The sequence below is a fragment of the Benincasa hispida genome, chromosome 11 (assembly GCF_009727055.1).
Source record: "Benincasa hispida cultivar B227 chromosome 11, ASM972705v1, whole genome shotgun sequence".
In the NCBI taxonomy this organism is placed as follows: domain Eukaryota; kingdom Viridiplantae; phylum Streptophyta; class Magnoliopsida; order Cucurbitales; family Cucurbitaceae; genus Benincasa; species Benincasa hispida.
Genome location: NC_052359.1, coordinates 56,670,596 through 56,693,935, shown reverse-complemented (window position 1 = coordinate 56,693,935; position 23,340 = coordinate 56,670,596). Strand labels below are relative to the sequence as shown.

General features: G+C 35.7%; 1 protein-coding gene across 2 annotated transcripts; it reads left to right on the top strand.

Annotated features, from left to right (window-relative positions):
• The first annotated feature begins 2,659 nt into the window (after window positions 1–2,659).
• Window positions 2,660–21,834, top strand: LOC120090521 (delta(14)-sterol reductase). Of its 2 annotated transcripts, XM_039048237.1 has the most exons (13): window positions 2,660–3,006; window positions 3,125–3,242; window positions 3,367–3,437; window positions 3,587–3,643; window positions 4,767–4,858; window positions 18,271–18,318; window positions 18,580–18,700; window positions 18,791–18,837; window positions 19,535–19,616; window positions 20,178–20,254; window positions 20,347–20,466; window positions 21,263–21,337; window positions 21,421–21,834. In XM_039048237.1, exons 1-13 carry the CDS (start codon window positions 2,959–2,961, stop codon window positions 21,572–21,574), a joined length of 1,110 nt encoding a protein of 369 aa, XP_038904165.1. In that variant the 5' UTR covers window positions 2,660–2,958; the 3' UTR covers window positions 21,575–21,834. The 2 variants fall into 2 exon arrangements, with proteins under 2 accessions (XP_038904165.1, XP_038904166.1); XM_039048238.1 differs by lacking the exon at window positions 2,660–3,006 and having other exon boundaries at window positions 3,121–3,259.
• Window positions 21,835–23,340: the final 1,506 nt, after the last annotated feature.

The window sequence follows — 23,340 nt, the reverse complement described above, 5'->3', positions numbered from 1 at the left end:
GTACTTGAAACAATTGTGCAAGGTGTATCAAATTCAGAACAAAAATATAAAACAAAGACTCTAATAAGTTTAATTATATCTTTTGACTTTGTTTTTCATATACATTTGATGGAAATTATCTTGGGAATCACAAATGTCTTGTCTCAAGCATCACTAAAAAAAAAGATCAAGATATTATGAATAGAATGAATTTAGTTAGAGTTTGTTTGAAAGACTGCAAAAAAACAAGAAAGTCTGATGAAACTCGTTGTTGGGTATGGTTTTTGATTTCTTTCGTAGTCATGATATTGAAGTCCATAAAATATATGATCTATTTTTAATTCGAGGAAGACAAAGGTAAAAATTTCAACCAGTTACAAATTTACATCATTATCGTGTTGAAGTTTCCTATGCCGTCATTGATATGCAACTTCAAGAGCTGAATAATTGTTTTACTTAAACAAATACTGAATTGCTTCTTTGTATGACATGTCTAAATATGAGCAATTCATTTGTTCTTTTGATTGAAAAAAGCTTAGTCAACTTGCTCAATTTTACCCAAGAGACTTTTCAGCTATTGAGCTCTCTATGCTCGAGGATCAACTTCAAAATTACATTATTGATATGCATTCAAATATTGAGTTTGTTGAGCTAAAAACATATGTGATCTTGTAGTAAAAATGGTTCGACGAATAAAAACAAGGTCTATCCATTAGTTTACAGATTACTCACCTTGGTGTTGATTTTACCTGTCGTCACAGTTACTGTAGAAAGAAGATTTTCTGCTATGTATATTGTGAAGACTCGATTGCATAATCAAATGGGAGATCAATGGATGAATGATTGTCTTATAGTCTATATTGAAAATATATTTTTTAATAAGTTAGATACTAAAGTTATTATGGATCGATTTCAAAACATGAAAACTCGTAGAGAGCAATTGTAATGTACTAAATTAGTTAACTTATGAAGTTATGAATACTTTTTTATATTCATTATATATATATATATATATCTATGTATGTATGTATGTATGTATGATACGTATGTATGTATGTACCATGACTTATGTTGAAAATTGAGTCGATCTAGAATTTATATATTGTGGTATATATTTTTATTTGTATCCGACTACTTTGAATTTATGATATATACTGTGATCTAAATGAAATTCATGATAAATATTGTGATTTATAGTGATATTGAGTATCGAAACTTTCGAACGATACAACCATATATTTGAGTAAATTTATATTTCATATTGGTTAAATATCTGTAAACATATAATATAGTGTTCTAAGGTATATTAAATAATAACCATAAATCTGCCAATACATATCAAATATATTTACCCGTATATTTTATACATCGGTTAAAAAATTTGCAAAAATCTAGTACAATGTTTAAAGATACATTTAAAAATAACATGAATCCGCCTGTGAAACAAATTGTTTGATACGTGAAATGGTTTAAATGAAAAATAAAATCATATTAAATGTATTCATGTCTTCGATTGAAAATGGAAAGAAAATTCCAACTAATTAATAGTATATAATAAATGCATTTTCTCTCACTAACATTAAGGGTACTAATTTTTTTTTTCAATTCATCTTATCTCTCCATTTGCCTACCACAAATGTATTTTTGTCCAAAAATCTGTTAGATCTTATATTTGAAAATATTAAAAGATATGGATATATGAAAATAAGTCTTGAAAAGGGATTAAATCTTCGATAAATCCCTATAAATAATGATATTAACTACAAGTAGCAATTATTGTACTAAGACAAACAAAAACCCATAAAGATAGCACGTTCGGAAATTTGACCTATTTCGAATTGTAATATTAAATTAAAACATATATTAGATTTTTCGAGGTACTTACATCATTGCATTGCACATCACAAAATAACTCGTAAAAAAAAAAAAAAAAAAAACTAATACCATTTACTTACTTATGTCAGGTCGAATTTCAAATCCCACAGCATACACATAAAATCAATATTTCTTTCTCTACTATAAGTTTAACTAAGTGGTCAATATATATTTACTTTCTCTAAAAGATAACCTGTACTGTTCTTTTGGGTTCAAGTTCAAGATGTGTGAGATGAAAAAATTTCTTAGTATTGTACTATTTGTTCACACTATAAATCTGAATTCATAAATGTTATTGGACCTCATTCTATTTATAAATGTATGTTGATGTGACAAACGATAATAGAGATGATATGAATTTTTTTATACCAAATCGATAAATCCTAAAAGAGGAACCCAAATGAGTTTACTAAAACCTAAACTCCAAAAAATTCAATGTGTGACTCGTAAATGGAGTCGAAGTATCAAAATAATATTTAACAAATTAATAAAGAATACTTCAAATAAGTTTACTATTCATTATCCATTTTGGTATAAAACTCTTGTGACTTTATTTTAGGTTTTTTTTAAAGGTATTGTAATTAAAGTATGAGGTGAGAAAATCGAACATCAATCGATAGTATAAACACTATGCCAGTTGAACTACGCTCTTGTGACTTTATTTTAGTTTTATTATAAACGAGATACCACATTAATTATTCTCACTCATGTATCCTTGTCATCTTATTATGCCAAACTTTGATCGCATCATCAAAAGGATCCCCAATCTATTCAATTGTTAATCAATGAACAAATAGAGCTTTGAAACCAAATTCAGCAAATTAGGAATTTGGGAAAAGCCAGCCAAGGCAGGATGGTTCCCGCCTAGTGAAGAGAAATATACAAGCTAGCAGTTCAATTCAACCAGCGCCCGCGCCCGTGGATTTAGGAGTAGGAATGAACTGACTCAGGGCTCGAGCTAAAGGCTGCCAAAGTTGAAATTAGACAATCCCGAGAAGACATTACTCCCATTTTTGCTGCAAGTCGTCACTGTACTAGAGGGAAAACAAGTGGGTCGAGCGAGAAAATCCCAGCAAGTTATCAAGAATCGATTTCTTGAAGAATATGGATCTGGGTTTTCTTCTTCAAGCTTCAATTCCCTCCTGGGAAGCTGTAAGTGTTTGACTCTGTTGCTGTTAATCAGTATATATATATATTTTTTTTATATAAAAGTATGATTTATACTTTAATGCGTTTGAGATTTTCCTGCTATTTGTTGTTGGGCAACCAGGTTGCTATCCTCTTCATCTTCTTCTTTTACCTGGCTATTGCTGGATCTGTTCTACCTGGAAGAGTTATTCCTGGAGTGATTTTGTCAGACCGTACTAGGCTTCAATATCGCTGCAATGGTTTTGTTTTCTCATACGTAATTGCAGTTTATTAAGTTTTATGCCACTGATATTATAATTTCTTCGCAAATGAGTATTAAAATTTGGATCTCTCTTCCTCTCTGGCTTTTTTCTGCTGCTGTAGGTCTATTGTCTCTTCTGGTGCTGATTGCGCTTCTTGGGGTTGGTGTTAAGATGAATTACATTTCTCCCACTGTAAGTGTTCACTGCTTCTCAATATATATCTGATCATTCTACATATTTGGTTCCATAGACCTTTGTTTCATGGAACATTTGTACTAATTTTCCTTCCCTGCCGTGGGTAATCGTTCTTCTTAGAAGCTTATAATACAACGTTTATATAGGCTATATCAGATAGAGGACTGGAGCTGCTATCAGCAACCTTCTGGTTTAGTGTCCTGGTATGTGAAACTTCAAGTTTAACATCTGAACTATTTGATATATATATATGTATGTATGTATCTATTTTTGTGAAAAAACAATTTCATTGATGGTATGATATGAAATTACAAAAGAAGAGGAAGACCTATAGAGGAGACCACTGTCCCCTTTGGCATATTATTAATATGCGAGGATTGAGGAAGTAAATATTTACCAAGCTTCGGCTTACATATTATTATTAGGTATGGAATACCATCTGAACTATTTGCTATAGAGCTAACTGTTGTCCCCTTTGGCATATTATTAATATTACTTACTGACATTTTTTTGCAATGGACTTTTGCATAGCAACATCATTGCTGTCTTTTCATGCTTACCTTTTTCCTTTTAAGATTTGAATGGTGGGGATAGAGACCAATTATAATTGATAATAGAGAGGTACAAGCCGAGGGGGATTTTCAGAGCTCCTGTTGGAAGCATATAACTTATACTAACTAAAAAATATCACTCTAAGGCAAAGCTTTGAATTTATATACTTCATCCCCACATATTTACTGGGGTACATCATAGATTCATAACCATTACATGTGCCCCAATACAGAAATCCTCACATTTACTTTCTTTTTTTTTTTTTTTGGGTAAAAAAAAAACTATACATCATTTCCCACTTCTCTCATTCTCTTTCTATGATTACATTAATTATCAGGGGCCTACGGACACTGAATAACTATTTTCTGTACCTTAACACACAACTTCTTCTCACACAGTGATAAAATAGTCATTTAATGTTAGAATATGATTGTTAGTTTCTTATGGTTTCCAATTTTAATTCTGAAAGGGTCTTCTATAGGTCTATATATTAAAAAAGGATTTCAACTGGATGGTTTCCTACAATGTCCATCAGTAAGCTCGTTTTTATGGCCCCGAATCCCAAACCATCATACAAGAATTTGATGATGATTTTATTTCAATCGCTAAAACACAATACCATTATCATGATTCGTACTAAGAGGTTATCCATAATAACAACATTTCCTTTTTACTGTTCACCAATTTTAGTCTCCGAATCTTCTAGCCTTTTATTATCAATTACTAGTTTCTAACTCTGTTTTCTTAACCTCCTCCTTAATGTCTCACTTTCAGGCAACATTTTTACTCTGTGTTGCTGGCTACAGTTCAAGTAGTCAAAGTTCTTCTCTAAAGCCTTACGTCACCGGAAATTTTGTTCATGATTGGTACTTGCTCAATTTTGGTTCCTTTTTTTCCGTATATTTATAATGTCATTAATTCACATTTTGTGGTGTGTTTTTTTGGCCGAGATGTTTAAATCAAGTTAAGGAATTGGGTGTGTGATGTTAAGAAATGAATTCCTTGCATATAAATGGTTTAACTTTTTTACTCATTAAGATTGTCATTTCTCATTACAGATGTAAAAGACTGACTGGTTTTGAGATCTCTATAATCACCCTTTGAGAAAGAGGTGGTGAAAAATGTGAATTTTTCTTTTTATTGTACATATTGCCATAACATATACGAACACAAAATCTTGCTTATATATTCTATTGAGGAATCTTCTTTTTTTTTTTTTTTTTTTTTTTTTGAAATGGAAACGAACTTTTCATTGAATGAAAAGAGGCTAATGCTCAAAGTATAAAGAGACTTACAAATAACTTTTAATCAAAGCAAGCATAACTAAGGATCAATGGGTGCACCAAACCATCTCTTCTCAACTAGGTTGACACCGCCTTAGTGCTCTTATCACATCCCAGGAACCAAAGAATATCTCTAACATGCTATAAAATTCAAATCAGTACGGCAAAAGACTTAACTTAGGAATTAATACAAAAAAACACACTTAAGATTCAGAGATAAAAGTATTCCAGTTAAGGCAAATGTCTTGGATGGAGTAATATTCGAATAACTTGGATTGTGAACACCAAGAGGATGCAAGAAGCCGGATTGAATTGAAACGGTATGACCAAACTACAGTCTTGTTCTGAAGAACTCTTTGGTTGCGCTCGAACCTAATTTCTGACAACGTGGCCTTGACTGCATTTGAGCAAAGTGGCTGGGCTTTAGGTGAGAGAGAGGGTCCTCTTAATACTTGAGAGACATTAATGGCAAACGAATGTCCAAAGACCCACGACACACTAATGTATGAGAAAAATTTCTACCAACACATACTGGAGTAAGGACAATAAAAAAACAGATGCCGTAGATTTTCACCGTTTGCTTGACAGAGAGGACAGATTGTGGGTGATAAATAATGGCCTTGGAGCTTATGTTGCAATATTGACGAGCAATTAAGGGTTCCATAGATCATAATCCAAATCATAATGTTGATTCTTTTTAGGCTTTGGAAGTCCAAAAGAGCTTGGAAAAGATCTTTATCCATAGGAGAAGAAGAGCAGAGATGCTTTGACAAAGATTTAACAAAGTATTTACCTGAAGGTTCCAATGACCAAATTCTTGCATCTGGGAGACGAGAGGGCCTTTTGCCTTCCAAAGCACACATCGGTTGCTGAAATTCAATTATTTCCTCTTCCTTCAGCTGCCGTCTAAAAGAAAAATTCCAAGAAAGGGTTGTTGAATCCCAGTGATCTTCTATATTGCCATTCGGTGATGTGGCAAGGCAGAAGATTAGGGGAAAAAGTGTTTTAAAAGGTTGAACCATGCACCATTTATCATTCCAGAAGAAAATATTCCTTCCAATACCTAGCTGAAAGTTAGAAAGAGATTCAAACCTGCTCCACATTTTCGAAATATTGATCCATGGACTGTGCAAACTCAAACCAAATTTCCCGGATGTGTGCCAATTATGAGGATCAGTTCCATGAATACTCTTCACAATTTTACACCAAAAAGTGTCAGGCTCCTTCAAAAATCTCCAATTCCATTTGCATAACAAAGCCAAGTTTCTGTTTTCCAGGTTACCTATGTTGAGACCTCCATCTTGCTGTGCTTTTGAAGTTAAATCCCATCTCACCAAGTGGTTTAACTTACTTCCTGATTGACCTTCCCAGAAGAAATTACACATAATTCTTTCAAGCTCCACAATTACATATTTTGGCATTTGAAAGATGGACATGTAATAAATTGGTAGGTTTGCCAAGACTGCATTGCAAAGCGTTAGTCTTTCACCTCTTGACAGATTGTCTCTCTTCTGTCCAACTTTGAGTGCACCTTGTCAATTATGGGTTGCCAAAAAGAGTGTTGCTTTGGGCAATCACCTAAAGGGAGACCCAAATAGATGAAAGGAAGGGATCCAACTGTACAATTTAATCTGGCTGCTGTAGAATACAGGACATCTTCTTCAATATTAATTCCATAGATAGCTGATTTTTCCCAGTTTACTTTTTGACCCGTGCACCATTCGAAGAATTCGACAGTTTGTACAAGAACATCCAGCATTGCTTCATCATATTTGCAAAATAACAAGGTGTCATCTGCAAATTGTAGTATGGATAGGTGGGTCTTGTCCTTCCCAACCAAAAAACCTTCAAAAAGCCCATTCTCATGAATTTGAGAGGAAAGAATTTAAGACTTCACTAATTATGAGAAATAAAAATGGTGAAAGTGGGTTGCCTTAACGAATTCCCCTCGATGCTGGGATTCGTCTTCTAGGTCTTCTATTTATATAGACAAAGAATTTCGGATTTCTGATGCATCCATTGATCCATTCAATCCACTTTGAGTGAAAGCCCATTAACGAGAGTATTCTTTCAAGTATATCACAATCTACTTGGTCAAAGGCCTTCTGCATATCAATTTTAAGAATCCAACCCTTTTTTTCTTTGCTTGATAATCTTTTACTGCTTCATTTGCTATAAGGATCGGGTCTAAAATCTGTCCTCCTCCAATGAAGGGAGTGTCCGAGATTAAGGATGGCATCACCTTTTTCAGCCTCTCAGCTAGGACTTTGGTAATTATTTTGTAGGGAGCTGTGGTAAAACTTATGGGTTTAATGTCTTTGACATACAGAGACTCCTCCTTTTAAGGACGAGACATATAAAATTCTCCTTGATACAAGCATTTAGTTTACCATTTTAATGGAATTCCTCGAACATTTTCTGGAAAGTGGGTTGTAAGTTGGGCCAAAATGCCAAGAAAAATTCCACTGTAAATCTATCTGGTCCCGGGGCTTTGTTTTTTCTGAGTGCTTTTATGGTTTGATGTATTTCCTCACAGCAAAAAAGTGCTATTAAGGTGGAATTCTGAGCTACTGAAACTTGCTTCCAATGGCTGTTTGAAGGGATATATCTTGACCTTGGAATTCTTTTATATAAGGTGATAAAATATTGCAAGATTTCATCCTCGATTGCCCAGAATGAATGTATAGAATTTCCTTCACTTGAAAGCAATTCAGTGATCAAATTCCTTCTTTTCTTTTGCTGGAAGGAATCTGTGGAAGAAAGAAGTGTTTTCATCCCCCAAATTTAACCAATTTAGCTTACTTTTTTGGATTAGATTCCTTTCCTCCAGAGAGTATAGAGCCAACAAATCGCTTTTGATTACTAGCTGGATGTCTTCTTCCAACAATGGAAGCCCTTCAGTTTCAGCCTTTTAAGTAAAAAAAATTCCAGTTCTGAGATAAGGCCAGCCTCTTTTCTTTTCCTCTCCTTTTCAAAATCAGCAAACCAAGCTTTTATTTTCTCTTTTACTTTCCGTAGTTTAAGGTTGAGAGTGAAACCAGCCCAGCCGTTTGAATGATCATCATCCAGAGTTTGTTTGATTATTTCTAAGCAAGCGACATTCAGCAATCAACTATTACAAAATCTGAAAGGACAAGGGCCCCAAAGGATGGAACCTGCCTCTAAAAGCAGATGAAAGTGATCTGAAAATATTCTTGCTTTTCTACTAATGCTGGAATTGCTAAAAAGCTCGTTCCATTGTCTGTTGACTAGGAAACGATCAATGAGAGAATGTGAATGTGTATTTCCTTCTCTTGACCAAGTAAAGTTTCCATTGGATAGAAGAATTTCTAGCAACTCTGACTTCTCTATAAAATTATTAAACTTTCTCATCCCCTTAGTAATTCTTCCCGCTGGAACTCTTTCATGTGCCCATCTTGTAACATTGAAATCTCCCCCAAGACACCAAGGTTCCTCACAATAGTGAAATGGAGAAGTGAGCTCCGACCATAGAAATTTTCTTTCTCTGTAATCATTTGCCCCACATATATTTGTTACCCAAATCTCATTTTTGCACCAAGTTTTGAATTTGACGGAAAGGGAATAACCACCTTTGAGGAATTCAATCGGAGATACTTTGCTTTCATCTCACATTGTGAGCATGCCACCTGATCTTCCAACAGCTTCAACAAATGTCCACCCGATTCCATTAGAACTCCAAATTGCTTTGATGAAATGCTGGTAAAAATCTGTCCGCTTGGTTTCTTGGATTAAAAAAAATGTCTGGATGATGTGATTGTAAGAAGTGTTTTAGGGTCATTTTCTTGGAATTATCATTGAGGCCCCTCGTATTCTAAGAGATGATCTTCTTATTTAAGCAACCTCCCTAGGAGGTGTTATTTCCTGCAATTGGAACCCACAAGTAGCAACTAAAGAGGAAAATTTGGTTGGGATTTGAGATGGAGATAAAGTTGAGGCACTTAAAAAGGGTTGTTGATGCTGAAGAAATAGAGACTTATATTCTTCTCCAAATCGATCAATTTCTTCCTCAACTTCTCGTTTTTCAGGTGACGATTGGAGTCATTCTTCATTGACTTGCTCATGCTAACATTGGACTCATTGTTCGAGTCTTTATAATGTGGCTTGATGTAGTTTTGAGTAAATGTGCCTCGGATAAAGGAGACATTTGAACCTGGAACAGTAAAATTCGATTGACTTGGTGAGCTTTTCTTTTGATGAGCTAGGATTTGAACACACTTGTCCTCTAAGAAATCCGGGTTAGTCGAGTGATTGACCAGAGAATTCGTTGTGTGCTTGTTGCTATGTTTTTGAAATGGAGGAGAGGAGATTGCAGGACTGTCAGGGATAGATTCCTCAAGGACTTTGGTAAGGCTTTTCGACTTCCGGTTGGATAGCTGCTTGACATTGGTTCTGATTCAATCAAGGATAAGGGGGCGACTTTTCAACTTCTAACACTACTGGAGTTGGCGTCTGAGTTTCCATGTCTTTTGAGTTTCCTTCTTGACAATTATTGTTTTGAATTATAAGCACCAAAGTGTCCTCTTCTAAATCACCCTCTACGGCAAAAGTGTCTAATACCATTAATGTATCAGACAGCTCATCCTCTAACTTCTCGTTATTCGCATAATTTTTTTCTAGGTTTTGAGTTGGTGTCTCTTGAGATCTCCTCAGGACCCTTGGTGGTAATATGAACCGTTTCTTCATTTGATATGGCCATGTCATAATCTTCATTTGTCATTACTTCTTTTACTCTGGCTATATCCAACGGATTTGAGAAGTCTGAAGCCGATATCCTTTCTTTGTTGAGAAGAAAATTCCTCTGCTTAACCAAATCATCTCTATTTTCAAACTGAATTAATAATCTTCCCAGTTCCACGTCTTCAATAGTTAAAGAGTCTGGAATGAATCCACAAATTTTTCTCCACTTTAATAATTGCTGAAGAACAATCCAATAGATTTAATGTTTGTGTTGATATTTCAATGAGGCCTCCCGGGTGATGTCTTATGGCTTTAAGAACGGAGTTTTTCCAGAATGGTAATGGCAGGTTCTTCATTGCAATCCACCCTCCGTAACTAGTAATGACTTTTGGCAAAGAGTGAATCTTCTTTGTCCATGGCTCAATTTTTAGATGTAGATTACCGACGTAGCTCCATTTTCCGTTCCCATACTCAGGGTCCATAGCCCCTTTACATTTAATTAAAGCTTTATCCGCTGCAATGGGTTGATTGCAATAGAGACTTGAAAAAACTCTTCAACAGTATTCTTGATTTCAAACAAGAGTAATACTCCATCATTTTTGTTACTACTAACATAGATTCAAGCGGCACATTCCATATTTCCTTCTCCTTTTTAACCCAAAACGATGAAGCACGGGTGGGAATTTTTCTGAAATACAAACTCTCAGTTCTGGCGCGAATATGCTTTTCCCCTTTCGTTTTCTCAGTTCCAACTTCTGAATTTGATTCCACTCTTTCTTTGGAATTAACTTGAAGATTTTCACCCACTTTTTCATCTTCATGATGGGTGTGTGGGGAATGAATGTTAATCTGAATGCTTCCTTTTAACATTTGAGCAAAAGAGGACCACTCCTATTTATTCCTTCTGACTGGAATATGTATATTCCTCCTTCCTCCTATTGAAAGTCATAGGGCGTATTCCACGAACCATCCTTCTCTAAATTTAAATTTTGCTATACGGTGAACTCCTCTATCTACTCTGTATTTTTCGGAGTAAAAGTCTTGCAGATTGTCTTTCAGGAGATTGTTGAAGTTGTCTATCAAGTCCTTCGTCATCTAAATCGAAAGGGAAACAGTCTGCTTCTTTTCAACGTCTTCCACTAGGAACCCATTCTCATCGAACCACACGCAGAGTTGGTGGATATCAATAACGCAGCTTTTGACTTCCGTGGGAATCGGAGCTTAGGTTTCTTTGCTTTCTGATATTTCTGTAATAGAGAGGAAGGCGGCAGAGAGGGGTAGGGATTTGCCGAAGCAAGCTAGAAGAGAGGAAGGAGAGGAGAGAGAGAAGAGAGGGGGAGGAGAAAGGGGAGAAGAGAGAGGAAAGAGGAGTTTATTCATTACTATAGTGATCAAATTAGCACAGTAAATAGTCAAATTTTAAATCTTTCTCAATCCTGGAGAAAAATGTGAACATATACAACCCATAAAGGATAGTGCCCATCCTTTGCAGTCATTATTGAGGAATCTGTTAAATGCAATGGCTAGAACTAAATTCCGAGGCTTACCGTGTATGGCTTTAGGACTTTTAGTTTATTTCTTAGCTGAATGCCTGTTAGCATTGGTTGAAAATAGGGTTTTTACTCTAGGGGTATTTTTGTAATTGCTTCTAACCCTAGGGTTCTCTACAAGTCTATTTATTCACCCTGTTTCTCATGTATTCAGTGTATTAGTTTTATAATAATAAAAGAAAAGATCTGTACCGTGGTTTTTCTCCCTGGTTTAGGGTTTCCACGTAAATATTGTGTTTTTTCTCTGTTATTATTTTCATCATGGTATCAGAGCAAAGGGACGAAATCCTAGCCATTATGGAAGAAAACCATCCACAATCGCCTTACGCAGGTGGATCTTCAAGTTTTGATATGCAAACCGCTATTAGGGTTGCGGTTAAGGAGTGTTTTCAGGCTGCCCTACCAGACTTAATCTCCGCCGCCTGATTGCAGGCAACCAATTCTTCAGGAAACCATCCGATTGCAACGGGATTACAGTCGCCGATCAGGAACAGCCCAAGAACGTCGACGGACAGAGGCGTTTCCGACGTGTAGGCAACCGACGAGCTTCCGATTGCTCCCCTTCGGCTATCTGAGTTTCCGGTCGTCGATTATGGGGTTTCGTTTTCTGTCGAACCCGCTTTTCCGATCGATGAAGCAGCACCGCTTAGGGTTTCATCTTTTACCTCCTTCAGAAACACGACAGTGCCGCCGGTGTACACCCAAGGAGTCGCGACAGGCCCGGTGAGTTACTCCGTCCGGCAAGGAGAGCAGAATCTCTCCAATTCTGTTCTCGGTTCGTTTGACCAGAGGGATGAGGGTTTTTCCGACAACCATCTTGAGCAGCGCAGCCGACCGGGGCCTTCTCATTTAACGGCGATCTCTCAGCCGGCTATCAGTGCCCCGCCTGTGACCATGGCGACTCGGTTTCCAGCCGGTTGTAGTTTGGTTCATTACTCCGATGATGTGAGACATCGATTGGCTTTTTTGCATCAGCAGATTTCAGATACAATGCTTGGCACAACTTCCCAACCGCCTACTGGTTCAGAGAATCCGGTAAACTTGTTATCTATTTTGCCCAATACAAATTACTTAACTGGTTCAGTAGGCAATTCTGCAAGAGTTTTGGTTGGAGAAAAACTGAATGGGGAGAATTACTTCTCATGGTCCTAGTCAATTCGAATGGCTCTAGAAGGTAGGCATAAATTCGGATATCTGACAGGAGAAATTCCACAACCCATCCTAGGTGATCCTCAAGAAAGAATCTGGAAAGGGGAGGACTTTTTGCTATGGTCTACTCTTATCTATCAACTGTATGGAGCCCCAGATTGGCCGGTCTCTTCTATATGCAGCAACTGCAAGAGATATCTGGGAGGCAACCAGGGACTTGTACTCACAACGACAAAACGCATCCCGGTTGTACACTTTACATAAACAAGTCCATGAATGCAAGTAAGGAAACATGACTGTTACGTCCTACTTCAATAAGCTGTTAGTTTTTTGGCAAGAAATGGATTTGTGCCGGGAGATTATCTGGAACTGCGTACATGATAGGGCACAGTATTTGAAGCTTGAAGAGGCAGATCGGGTTTATGTGTTTTTGGCCTGATTGAACCCAAAATATGATAGTGTTCGAAGTCGCTTATTGGGTCAACGACCTATTCCGTCTCTCCGAGAGGTGTGTTCCGAGATTTGTCTAGAAGAAGACCGATTACAGGCTATGAACAATCCAGTGATAGCCTCTGTTGATGCATCAGCCTTTGTCTCAAAGGCGTCCAATTCCGACAGTGACAAAAAGCCCATACCTGTCTGTGAGCACTGTAGGAAGCCGTGGCATACGAAGGACCAATGTTGGAAGCTACATGGCAGGCCCCTGAACAGTAAGAAACGATAGTCCCATGACAGATCAAACTCCGGACATACTTTTGTAAGTGATCCAGTTACTGAAAATTCACAGCATCAGTCATTAGTCTATAGTAAGACCAATATGAATGCCGTCAGAGTAAGTGTCATTGCTCAATCAGGTACATTCTTAGCTCTTGGTCTTGTTAGCATTAATGGCAAGAAACCCTGGATCGTAGATTCAGGGGCTACAAATCATCTCACTAGTTCTTCAGAATTATTTGTTACTTACTATCCGAGTGCGGGGAATGAACGTACCAGAATTGCAGATGGGTCTTTTGCCCCAGTTGCAGGAAAAGGGAATACTTTTCCTCTTGATGGTTTTATTTTACGTGATACTCTTCATGTGCCACAAATATCTTATAATCTTTTATCGGTCAATAAAATTACAAGAGATCTGAATTATAAAGCTATTTTTTCACCAGACTCTGTTGTGTTTCAGGATCAGAAGTTGGGGATGACGATTGGCACTGCCTGGCATGATAGGGGGCTCTACTTTCTTTCTGACGAGACTTCTTCTAGGGAGGATCACACCGCTGGTTTTATGTCTTTAAAGTTTTCTACTTCTGAAAATGACTTTATATTATGGCATTATCGTTTAGGCCATTCGAACTTTCAGTATATGAAATATTTATTTCCACATTTGTTTCGCAATATTGATATAGCATCTTTAACTTGTGATGTATGCATTTGTACCAAGCAAAGTCGTATTTCGTTTGTTCTCAACCATATAAGCCATCTAGTCCTTTCTCCTTTATTCATATTGATGTCTGGGGACCATCACCAACCACTACCTCTACTGGTAAACGTTGGTTCGTCACCTTCATAGACGACCATACACGTCTTACTTGGGTATTCTTACTAGCCGATAAGTTAGAGGTGTCGTCTACCTTTAAACAATTTTATACTATGATTGAAACCCAGTTCCATGCCAAAATTGGGATTTTAAGGAGTGATAATGGACGAGAGTTCTTTAATACCTCTGTTCATTGACTTTTTTGTGTCTAAGGTGATTGTTATTAGAGTCGTTGCTTATACTCAACATAAATGAGATAGCCGAGCCGTAAAAATTGCCAATCATGGGTGGATATGCATCCAAGATTTAACAGGTCTTACTAATGTATTTCTGTCATGGCCTCTTACCCGTACTACATATGGGGAGATGCCATTCTTACAGCAGCTCACCTCATCAACCGTATGCCTTCTCGTGTCCTTGACTTTTATAATCCCTTAGACCTTTTCAAAGAGTTCTTTCTGACTACTCGTCTGATTTCCAATGTACCCCTCCGTGTCTTCGGCTGTGTCGCTTTTGTCCACTCTCATGGCCTAGATCGCACAAAATTTCACCCTCGTGCTAAAAAATGTGTCTTTGTTGGGTATCCCCTTCATCAACGTGGATATAAATGCTATCATCCATCCTCTAGAAAATATTCTATATCCATGGATATTACCCTTGTTGAAGACCAACCTTTCTTTCCCGTTAGTCATCTTCAGGGGGAGAGTCCAAGTGAAGAGCCTAACTGGTCCACCTATGCTATTCCCTTAGGGGATTCCACTCTGATCCATTCCACTAGTTCTGAAAGAGCCTGCCCTGTTCTCCCTACCAACCAGCTTCCTTGGATAACTTACTATAGGAAGAATCGTCGAAAGGAAGAATTGCCACCTGTTAATCTGTCGGCTCAGGTCTAGGAGTCAGAACTGGCATCTGGTTTAGGTACGTGTATTCCTGAAACTAATGAAGTTGATATATGTATGGAGACTGACAAGTGCAGGGACGAAAAAGATGAAGGAGGTCGAAATGGCCATACCGAATATGTGACAGATGAAGAAACAACTGAAAGAGAGAATAATAAAGGGAAAAGTCCTGTTGTTGACAAAGGAGTGGAAGATATTACTAAAAATCTCGAGTTACAGGTGACCAGTCATGCTGAGAAACCGAGAGAAGTGGAAAATCATGATGCCCCTCTCGATCTTCCGATAGCACTAAGGATAGGTACTCGCTCATGTGCAAAGTACTCTATGCACAACTACTTGACGTATAATAACTTGTCTTCCGAGTTTAAAGCATTTACCACTAGCTTGGACACCATAATAATTCCAAGCAATATCCGTGAAGCCATGGAGAACTCTGAATGGAAATCGGCTGTTATGAAAGAAATGAGGGCGCTTGAGAAAAATGGTATATGGGTACAGGTGCCTTTACCAGAAGGACACAAGACAGTTGGTTGCAAATGGGTTTTCACTGTAAAATACAAATCAGATGGGACGATTGATCGGTATAAGGCTAGACTTGTTGCTAAAGGTTTTACCCAGACTTACGGAGTTGATTATTCTGAAACATTCTCTCCCGTAGCTAAACTCAATACTATTTGTGTGTTGTTGTCAATTGCTGTTAACAAAGATTGGCCACTGTATCAATTGGACGTTAAAAATGCGTTCCTTAATGGTGAACTTGAAGAGGAGGTCTATATGAGCCCGTCTCCTGGATTTGAAAGTCAGTTCAAGCACAAGGTTTGCAGACTGAAGAAATCCTTATATGGACTGAAACAATCCCCAAGGGCTTGGTTTGATAGGTTTACTACATTTGTTAAAGCACAAGGTTACAACCAAGGGCACTCAGATCATACACTATTTACAAAACGATCTGTTTTCGGGAAGATTGCTGTTCTCATAGTGTATGTTGATGATATTGTTTTGTTTGGTGATGATGAGAGTGAAATTATAAGGCTTAAAATGAGAATGGCCAAAAAATTTGAAATTAAAGACCTTGGTAAGCTGAGATACTTCCTGGGAATGGAGGTAGCTCGATCAAGAGAAGGTATTTCAGTATTGCAAAGAAACTATACACTTGATTTACTCAAAGAGACAGACATGACTGGCTGTAAACCTGTTGACACACCTGTGAAGTATAATGCAAAACTTGGTGTTACAAACAACGAGGTTCCTGTGAGCAAGGAAAGGTACCAGAGATTGGTTGGAAAGCCGATCTACCTATCCCATACCAGACCAGACATTTCATATGCAGTAAGCGTTGTGAGCCAGTTTATGCAAGCTCCGTATGAGGAACATATGAATGCAGTTGAGCGTATCCTTCGATATTTGAAGGGAACCCCCGATAAGGGCTTAATGTTTAAAAAATCTGGGAAAAGAACGATTGAAGCCTATACATATTCTGATTGGACAGACTTTGTTATTGATAGAAAGTCAACTTTTGGATATTATACCTTTGTCTGGGGTAACCTTGTCACTTGGCGAAGTAAGAAACAGGGAGTAGTGGCGAGGAGTAGTGCTGAAGCTGAGTACAGGGCAATGAATTTGGGAATTTGTGAAGAAATCTGGTTAAATAAGGTGTTGACTGATTTTTACCAAGACAGGGAGCTTCCAATGAGATTGTTCTGTGATAATAAAGCTGCAATAAACATTGCGAACAACCCAATTTAGCATGACAGGACCAAACATGTAGAGATTGACCGACACTTCATTAAAGAAAGATTGGATAACAGGAGCATTTGTATTCCTTATATTCTGTCTAATCAACAAGTGATAGATGTTCTCACCAAGGGGTTGCTTAGACCAAATTTTGACTATTGTCTCAGCAAATTGGGTCTTATCAATATTTATGCACCAACTTGAGGGGGAGTGTTGAAAATAGGGTTTTGGGAGTGTTGAAAATAGGGTTTTTACTCTAGGGGTATTTTTGTAATTGCCTCTAACCCTAGGGTTCTCTACAAGTCTATTTATTCACCCTGTTTCTCATGTATTCAGTGTATTAGTTTTATAATAATAAAAGAAAAGATCTGTATCGTGGTTTTTCTCCCTGGTCTAGGGTTTCCACGTAAATATTGTGTTTTTTCTCTGTTATTATTTTCATTAGCATTACATGGTCATATATCACAAAACTTTCTAGTTTTTCGGTTTGTTGTAAAACACATTTTGAGTTTCAGAAAAGGTTGCCAGTTATGGGCACATAACAATTAGAATGTAAGTAACTTGATAAATTTGTGAGAAACGATGATCATTTATATTTTATTTTCACTCCCATCGAGTCTTCCACAGGATTTTGCTTATGTTCTCCTGAATCAATATGGTTTAATTTAAACATCTATTTGAAAAGTTGCTTATTATTTTCTAAAAAATCAATGGGATGACCATTTAGTTTTGGGTTTTGAGTTTTTGAAAATTAAGCTTACTTCCACCGATGAGTTTCTTTGTTTGGTATTGACTTTTTATAAATGTTTTCAAATCCAAGCTAAATTTGAAAATTTGAAAAGGTAGTTTTTATAAGCTTGATTTTGTTTTAGAATTTAGCTAAATTTCAAATTTAGCCAATGGTCAATCTCTTTGGGATCATTGGATAAACTATTTCGGGCTTTGTTGGGTTTGGAATAGAGGTTGCTTCATCACCAGTGGAGGAGGTGCTAGCTTCTTACCATATGGGGTATTTGATTTGAGATTAATAATAGGATCTTTAGACAAGACGAGTCGAAAGGTCATGTTGCAAGGTTTTCGAGTTGGCTAGATTTAATGCCTTTTGGGCATTCGTTATAATTATGATCTTGGTTGATTTTATTGGATTAGAGCCCTTTTAGTTTTATGTAGTTTATTCCAAGACTCCTTGTTGGGGATGTTTTTTTGTATGTCCTTGTAATTATTTCATCTTTTCTCAATGAAAGTTCGGTTTCTTCCCCCAAAACAAGGAAAAGTTTCTTTACCAAAAATGAAAATCATTATGAAAAGTGTCAAAACAAGCTTTTCAAACAAAAAATCAAATGGTTATCAAATGGGACCTAATTTTTTTTGTTTGCTGAATTCTTGAAGTCTGATTTGGCCACTTGTCTAAATGTCGGTCTTCATGTTGCTTAACAGGTGGTTTGGTATACAGTTGAATCCTCACTTTTTGGGCATTGACCTCAAGTATGTTACTTGTTTTGAACTTTATCATGCGCCATTCAGTAATAGTGTTATTAGTTCAATCACCACTTCCCATAAGATGATGCCCAAGGCCGCTTACGTTTATTGATTTTCGGTCATATGGTGCAATCCTCTTATTATTTCACCAATAGATGGGTCTTTTCACATGATATCTCATCATTGCTGGTTAATATAAGTTTTGTTTATTCACTTATGGTGGGGTTATTATATATATTGACAAGAATTCTGAAATTCCTCCTGTAGATTTTTCTTTGTGAGAGCTGGAATGATGGGCTGGCTACTTATTAACCTATCAATTCTTGCAAGAAGTATTTTGAACGCCACCTTGAGCCAATCAATGATCCTCTACCAGACATTTTGTGCGGTAAACTGATAATCCAAAGCATTCCTTCATTCTTCTTATAATTTGGATGGCGCCTAGTAATTGGATGTCTGGTCTAAAATGTTGATTTAGATATACGTTCTGGACTACTTCATTCACGAGGAGTACATGACCTCCACGTAAGTACATTTTCAGATCATTTCCTATTGTTTGAAACATTTTTTGAAATGCTTCTGACAAAAGCTCCTTTGCAATGTAAAAGCAAGTAGAGCTTAAATTGGTGAGTTTCATGCTTGATTGTCACATATTGTTTGTTCTTGATTGTTTAAGAGCCAAAGTTCTTGAACGTAAATAAGTCTGCCAATGGCAAGTAATGGACAAACCCTAACCAATCCCTTGGGCACCAGGGAAACAAAAAGTGAATGACATCCATAAAAATTTGCTAGTGTTCTAAGGGCTGAATATATATGTTGCCACCCTAGGCTATTGTTTCTTATTGAAACTCGGTCATATTTAAAACTCTGAATCTTTGTCCACATAAGCCAGCTTCTCAAACCTTAGGTAGCCCAATTAGTTACTTGGAGACAGTTGTGAATCTGGTTCTGCTCTTCACCAACACGCTAAACAAAATGCAAAATACATTATACCAAAAACGTGTCATTTCAAAAGACTAGTTTCTGTTATGCAGTGAATAATAGCTCTTCTTGAATGTCGGAAGTAGTCTCTGTTTAATTTTGTGCCATCATGAATTCTTAATTGTGTCTGCACTTGTATCATGCTCATTATATAGATTTTAAGTATGGAAGACTCACTTCATTGCACTTTGCAATTTTGTGCAGTCAGACTGAATATTAGTTGATGATTTATCTTTTGTAGATGGGACATAATTGCTGAGAGATTGGGGTTCATGCTGGTATTTGGGGATCTTGTTTGGATACCTTTTACATTTAGCATTCAGGTAAATAATGAAGTCGTTTTCTTCTTCCATCATCTCATGTTGAAATCCAAGTTACCCATTAATGCTTAAGAGTTAAGAGCTCTCTCTTTTTTTTTTCTTCCTTTTCTTTCCCCCCGTTTTTCCTGCCGCCACAAGAACTTTGCACATGAACTTATAAGTCATCTCTATGACTAAATTTTTGCATGAAGCCAGGATCATTTTTGCGCTACTTTTGACTTTATTTTGTGTAAAAAAATGGATGCTCAACTCTCCCATTTCTAATCGAGACTCAACCTTACGATTCCGGATTGTCTTGCACATTTGACTACCATAAAACTCTGAAACATCGTCTTCATTCTTCAACTTATATTTGAGAACATAGTGTAGCTCTGTTTCTTTTTCGGAATTCGTTTTTTCTTTTGCTATATGCTTGCTAAACTATATGCACATGTAAGCATAGTGATTTATTTATTTATTTATTAGTATTCTAGAAAATTGTCCAATGATGTACCTAAACTTTGAAACACATGGCTTCTATAAAAGAGTTTCTGTAAAAGGTTGACTTTTTTCCTTTTGTTATAGGGTTGGTGGCTTTTGACAAACAAGGCGGAGCTAACAACAGCTGCTACCATAGCTAACTGCTTAGTCTTTGTAATTGGGTAGTTACCATGACATGACTTATAATTGACACTTTCTCCTCTCGGCTTGAAGATTTGCTAAATTTGAGTTTTCTCTGTACTAATTTGGGCAGATATCTTGTGTTTAGAGGATCTAACAAGCAGAAACACATGTTTAAAAAGAACAACAAAGCGCTTATATGGGGTAAGCCTCCGAAAGTTGTTGGAGGAAAGTTGCTTGCGTCTGGTTATTGGTAAGATTTTCATCTATTTAGTTTACTTGTTACCATGGCCATAACATCCAATCAGTTGAAACTTTGATTTCTCTACCAATGTTTTTTTTAAAAACCGAAAGAAAACCAAGAAATCATTAGGATGATCAGCTTCTGTTCAGCACTGTATGGTAATATTCTCTTTTCTGTTTCTCATTTATTTTTCCAGTTTTCCATTTTTTAAGAAAGAAAGACGGCTTGATAGTGGTAACTATTTCTTTTATCACGGCTCTTAAAATCAAAAGAAATTGATTTTTTTTAATAATAATAAAAAATCTTTTAAAGAGGATTCTTGAAAATGAAAAGGCGAGAAACACAAAACAATTACCAAACAAATACATCTCTCAAAAATGAAAAGAAGAAATAGGAAACGAGAAACAGTATACTCCTAGGTTATTATAGTTGGGTTATAATAGTTTGTGTTTAGGGTGTAGATTATTTTAGTTTGGGTTCCAATAGTATGTGTTTGAGGTGTAAACTATTTTAGTTTGAGAAGAAATTAGTAGACACTGTAGCAAAGAATAAAAAAATGATGAATATAAAATAATAAAAACGGTAGCAGATGAGAGTTTTGAAATAGTATTTACTGTAGCTAATTGAGAGTTTTGAAATAGTATTTATTGTAGCAAGAGGTGGTTATTATAGTCTTATGATAGTCTTTGCCTCAAACGTCTCCTTAATTATTCGATCTTCAAATCTAAGCCCCATTGAGATCTTAAATTTGGAAGTGTGGGTATTGTCCGGACATGGAGATTTTCTAATACTTGTTCTTGAATAGGGGAATTGCTAGGCACTGTAATTACCTTGGAGACTTGTTGCTTGCACTTTCTTTCAGCTTGCCATGTGGGATAAGGTAATTCTTTGGTTCCTATATCTTTGTAGCCAAAGAAAGCAAAAGCCAAACCCATGAAGAGAAATCTCCTTTCATTTTTGCAGCTCCCCAATTCCATACTTTTATCCCATGTATCTTCTCATTCTGCTAATATGGAGAGAGAGACGAGATGATGCTCGTTGTGCCGAGAAGTATAAAGACATTTGGGCAGAGTACACCAAACTCGTCCCCTGGAGAATATTGCCTTATGTTTATTAGCATCAACGGATGTCGTTACGTGCTCAAAATGTGAACACTCTTGTCACTGAAATGTTAGTCTTCTTCTTGTCTGGTACCCTCTCTTCTATTCTTCTTCAGGACACAATTTTCATATGTTTTCCATGTTTATGGATTATCTGCATTTTATGAGGTCTGTGTTTAGTTATTTCTTGTCTGCTCATTTTGTCTCAACTTAGTCAACCTGCACTCTAGTTTCTAGAATTGTTAGAAATTTTTGTGGCATTAATTATAAATATAAATATTCTCTCTTTTTTTTAATCCCTTCCCCCTCCCTTTATCTGTGAACCGTCTTAATTGTGACAAAAATTAATAGAATCGAGTATCTCGTATCAAAAGTTATCTTGTCTTTGATTTAGCAAGTCAACCTAAATATAACTCAATTGGTTAAGATATATATTATCAATCAAGAAGAGGGTTGAATCTAAAAATATAATAAAATAAAATTGAAAAAAAACCAATCTTAAGGAGTGCTATATTTGTTTAGAATAACAAGTTTAGTATTAAATATTAAGGTGTGTTTAATGATTCTCTAAAATTTTCAAGTGTTCGGTAAGTTTTTATATTTTTAATGTTATGTCTAATGTGTAAACCCAATAACAAATAAGTATGTAAACGATCATTTAAAGAAAATGAAAGCGAAACACTTTAAAATTAGTATATTTAATCTATTGATAGACTTAATACAAGTGAGAAATAGACGTTTATCACTAACAAATATATAAACTCTATCATTAATTTATCTTTAATAGACGTTTATTGTTATGTTATGTTTGCAAATGAGAAATGAACACACTTAATTGCAAGTGAGAAATAGACGTTTATTGTTATCCAATAGAAAAGTGATTAGAAATGTTCAAATAAGTGCATAATAATGTTTTTTTTAGATAATGTTATGTTTGTAGATGGGAAATATTGTTATTTGTAATCAAGTGCCAAATGCAAGTATACTACAAACATTTAGTTGGAAAATGAAATCTTTTTGAAAGGTTACTAACAGCTTTAATTATTGAACTAAATTCTTTACTTATTGAACTAAATTTGAATTTAAGAAATATTAACTCTCTTGAGAAAAAAGTAATTGTTTTAAATAGTAAAATATTGAAAATATTTTCAAGTATAGTAAAATGCCATAATCTATCAGTCGATCGTGAAAAACTTTTATCATTGACACATCATGGCCTATCACTGATAGATAGTGATATTTTACTATATTTATAAATAAATTGACTAATTTTTCTTTATTTCAAAACAATCCTTTTAAAAATAACTAATAAATATGAAAATGGTCTATTACTTTTATTTTGATTCTTAAACTATCACACATATTTTTGACATTTTAAAATACTTTACCTGATTTTCAAACTTTTTAAAATCCTCGTTTCTTTCAATACATTTTTGTATTATAGTATTTAACCAAATAATTTGGGTATCCATTTTTAAATTCAATATCAAAATCAATACAAATTGATTAAAATAAAGCTGATTTTTTATTTGAGAATTTCTTATAAATAGAAAAATTTTAAAAATATTTATACTTTATAGTAAAAAAAATTCTAAAAGTACAACAAAAAATTTCAAAAGTGTTTTGTATTTTTGTAATTTTTTTTTTACTATAACGTTTAAATATTTTAAATTTTTTTTTTAATATTTTAAAAGGTCCCCTTTTCCGATTAAATGTAATATGAATCAGCACAGAAAAATGAACTTTTATACTCAACTCAACAGCTTAAATCTACCCTTTCATA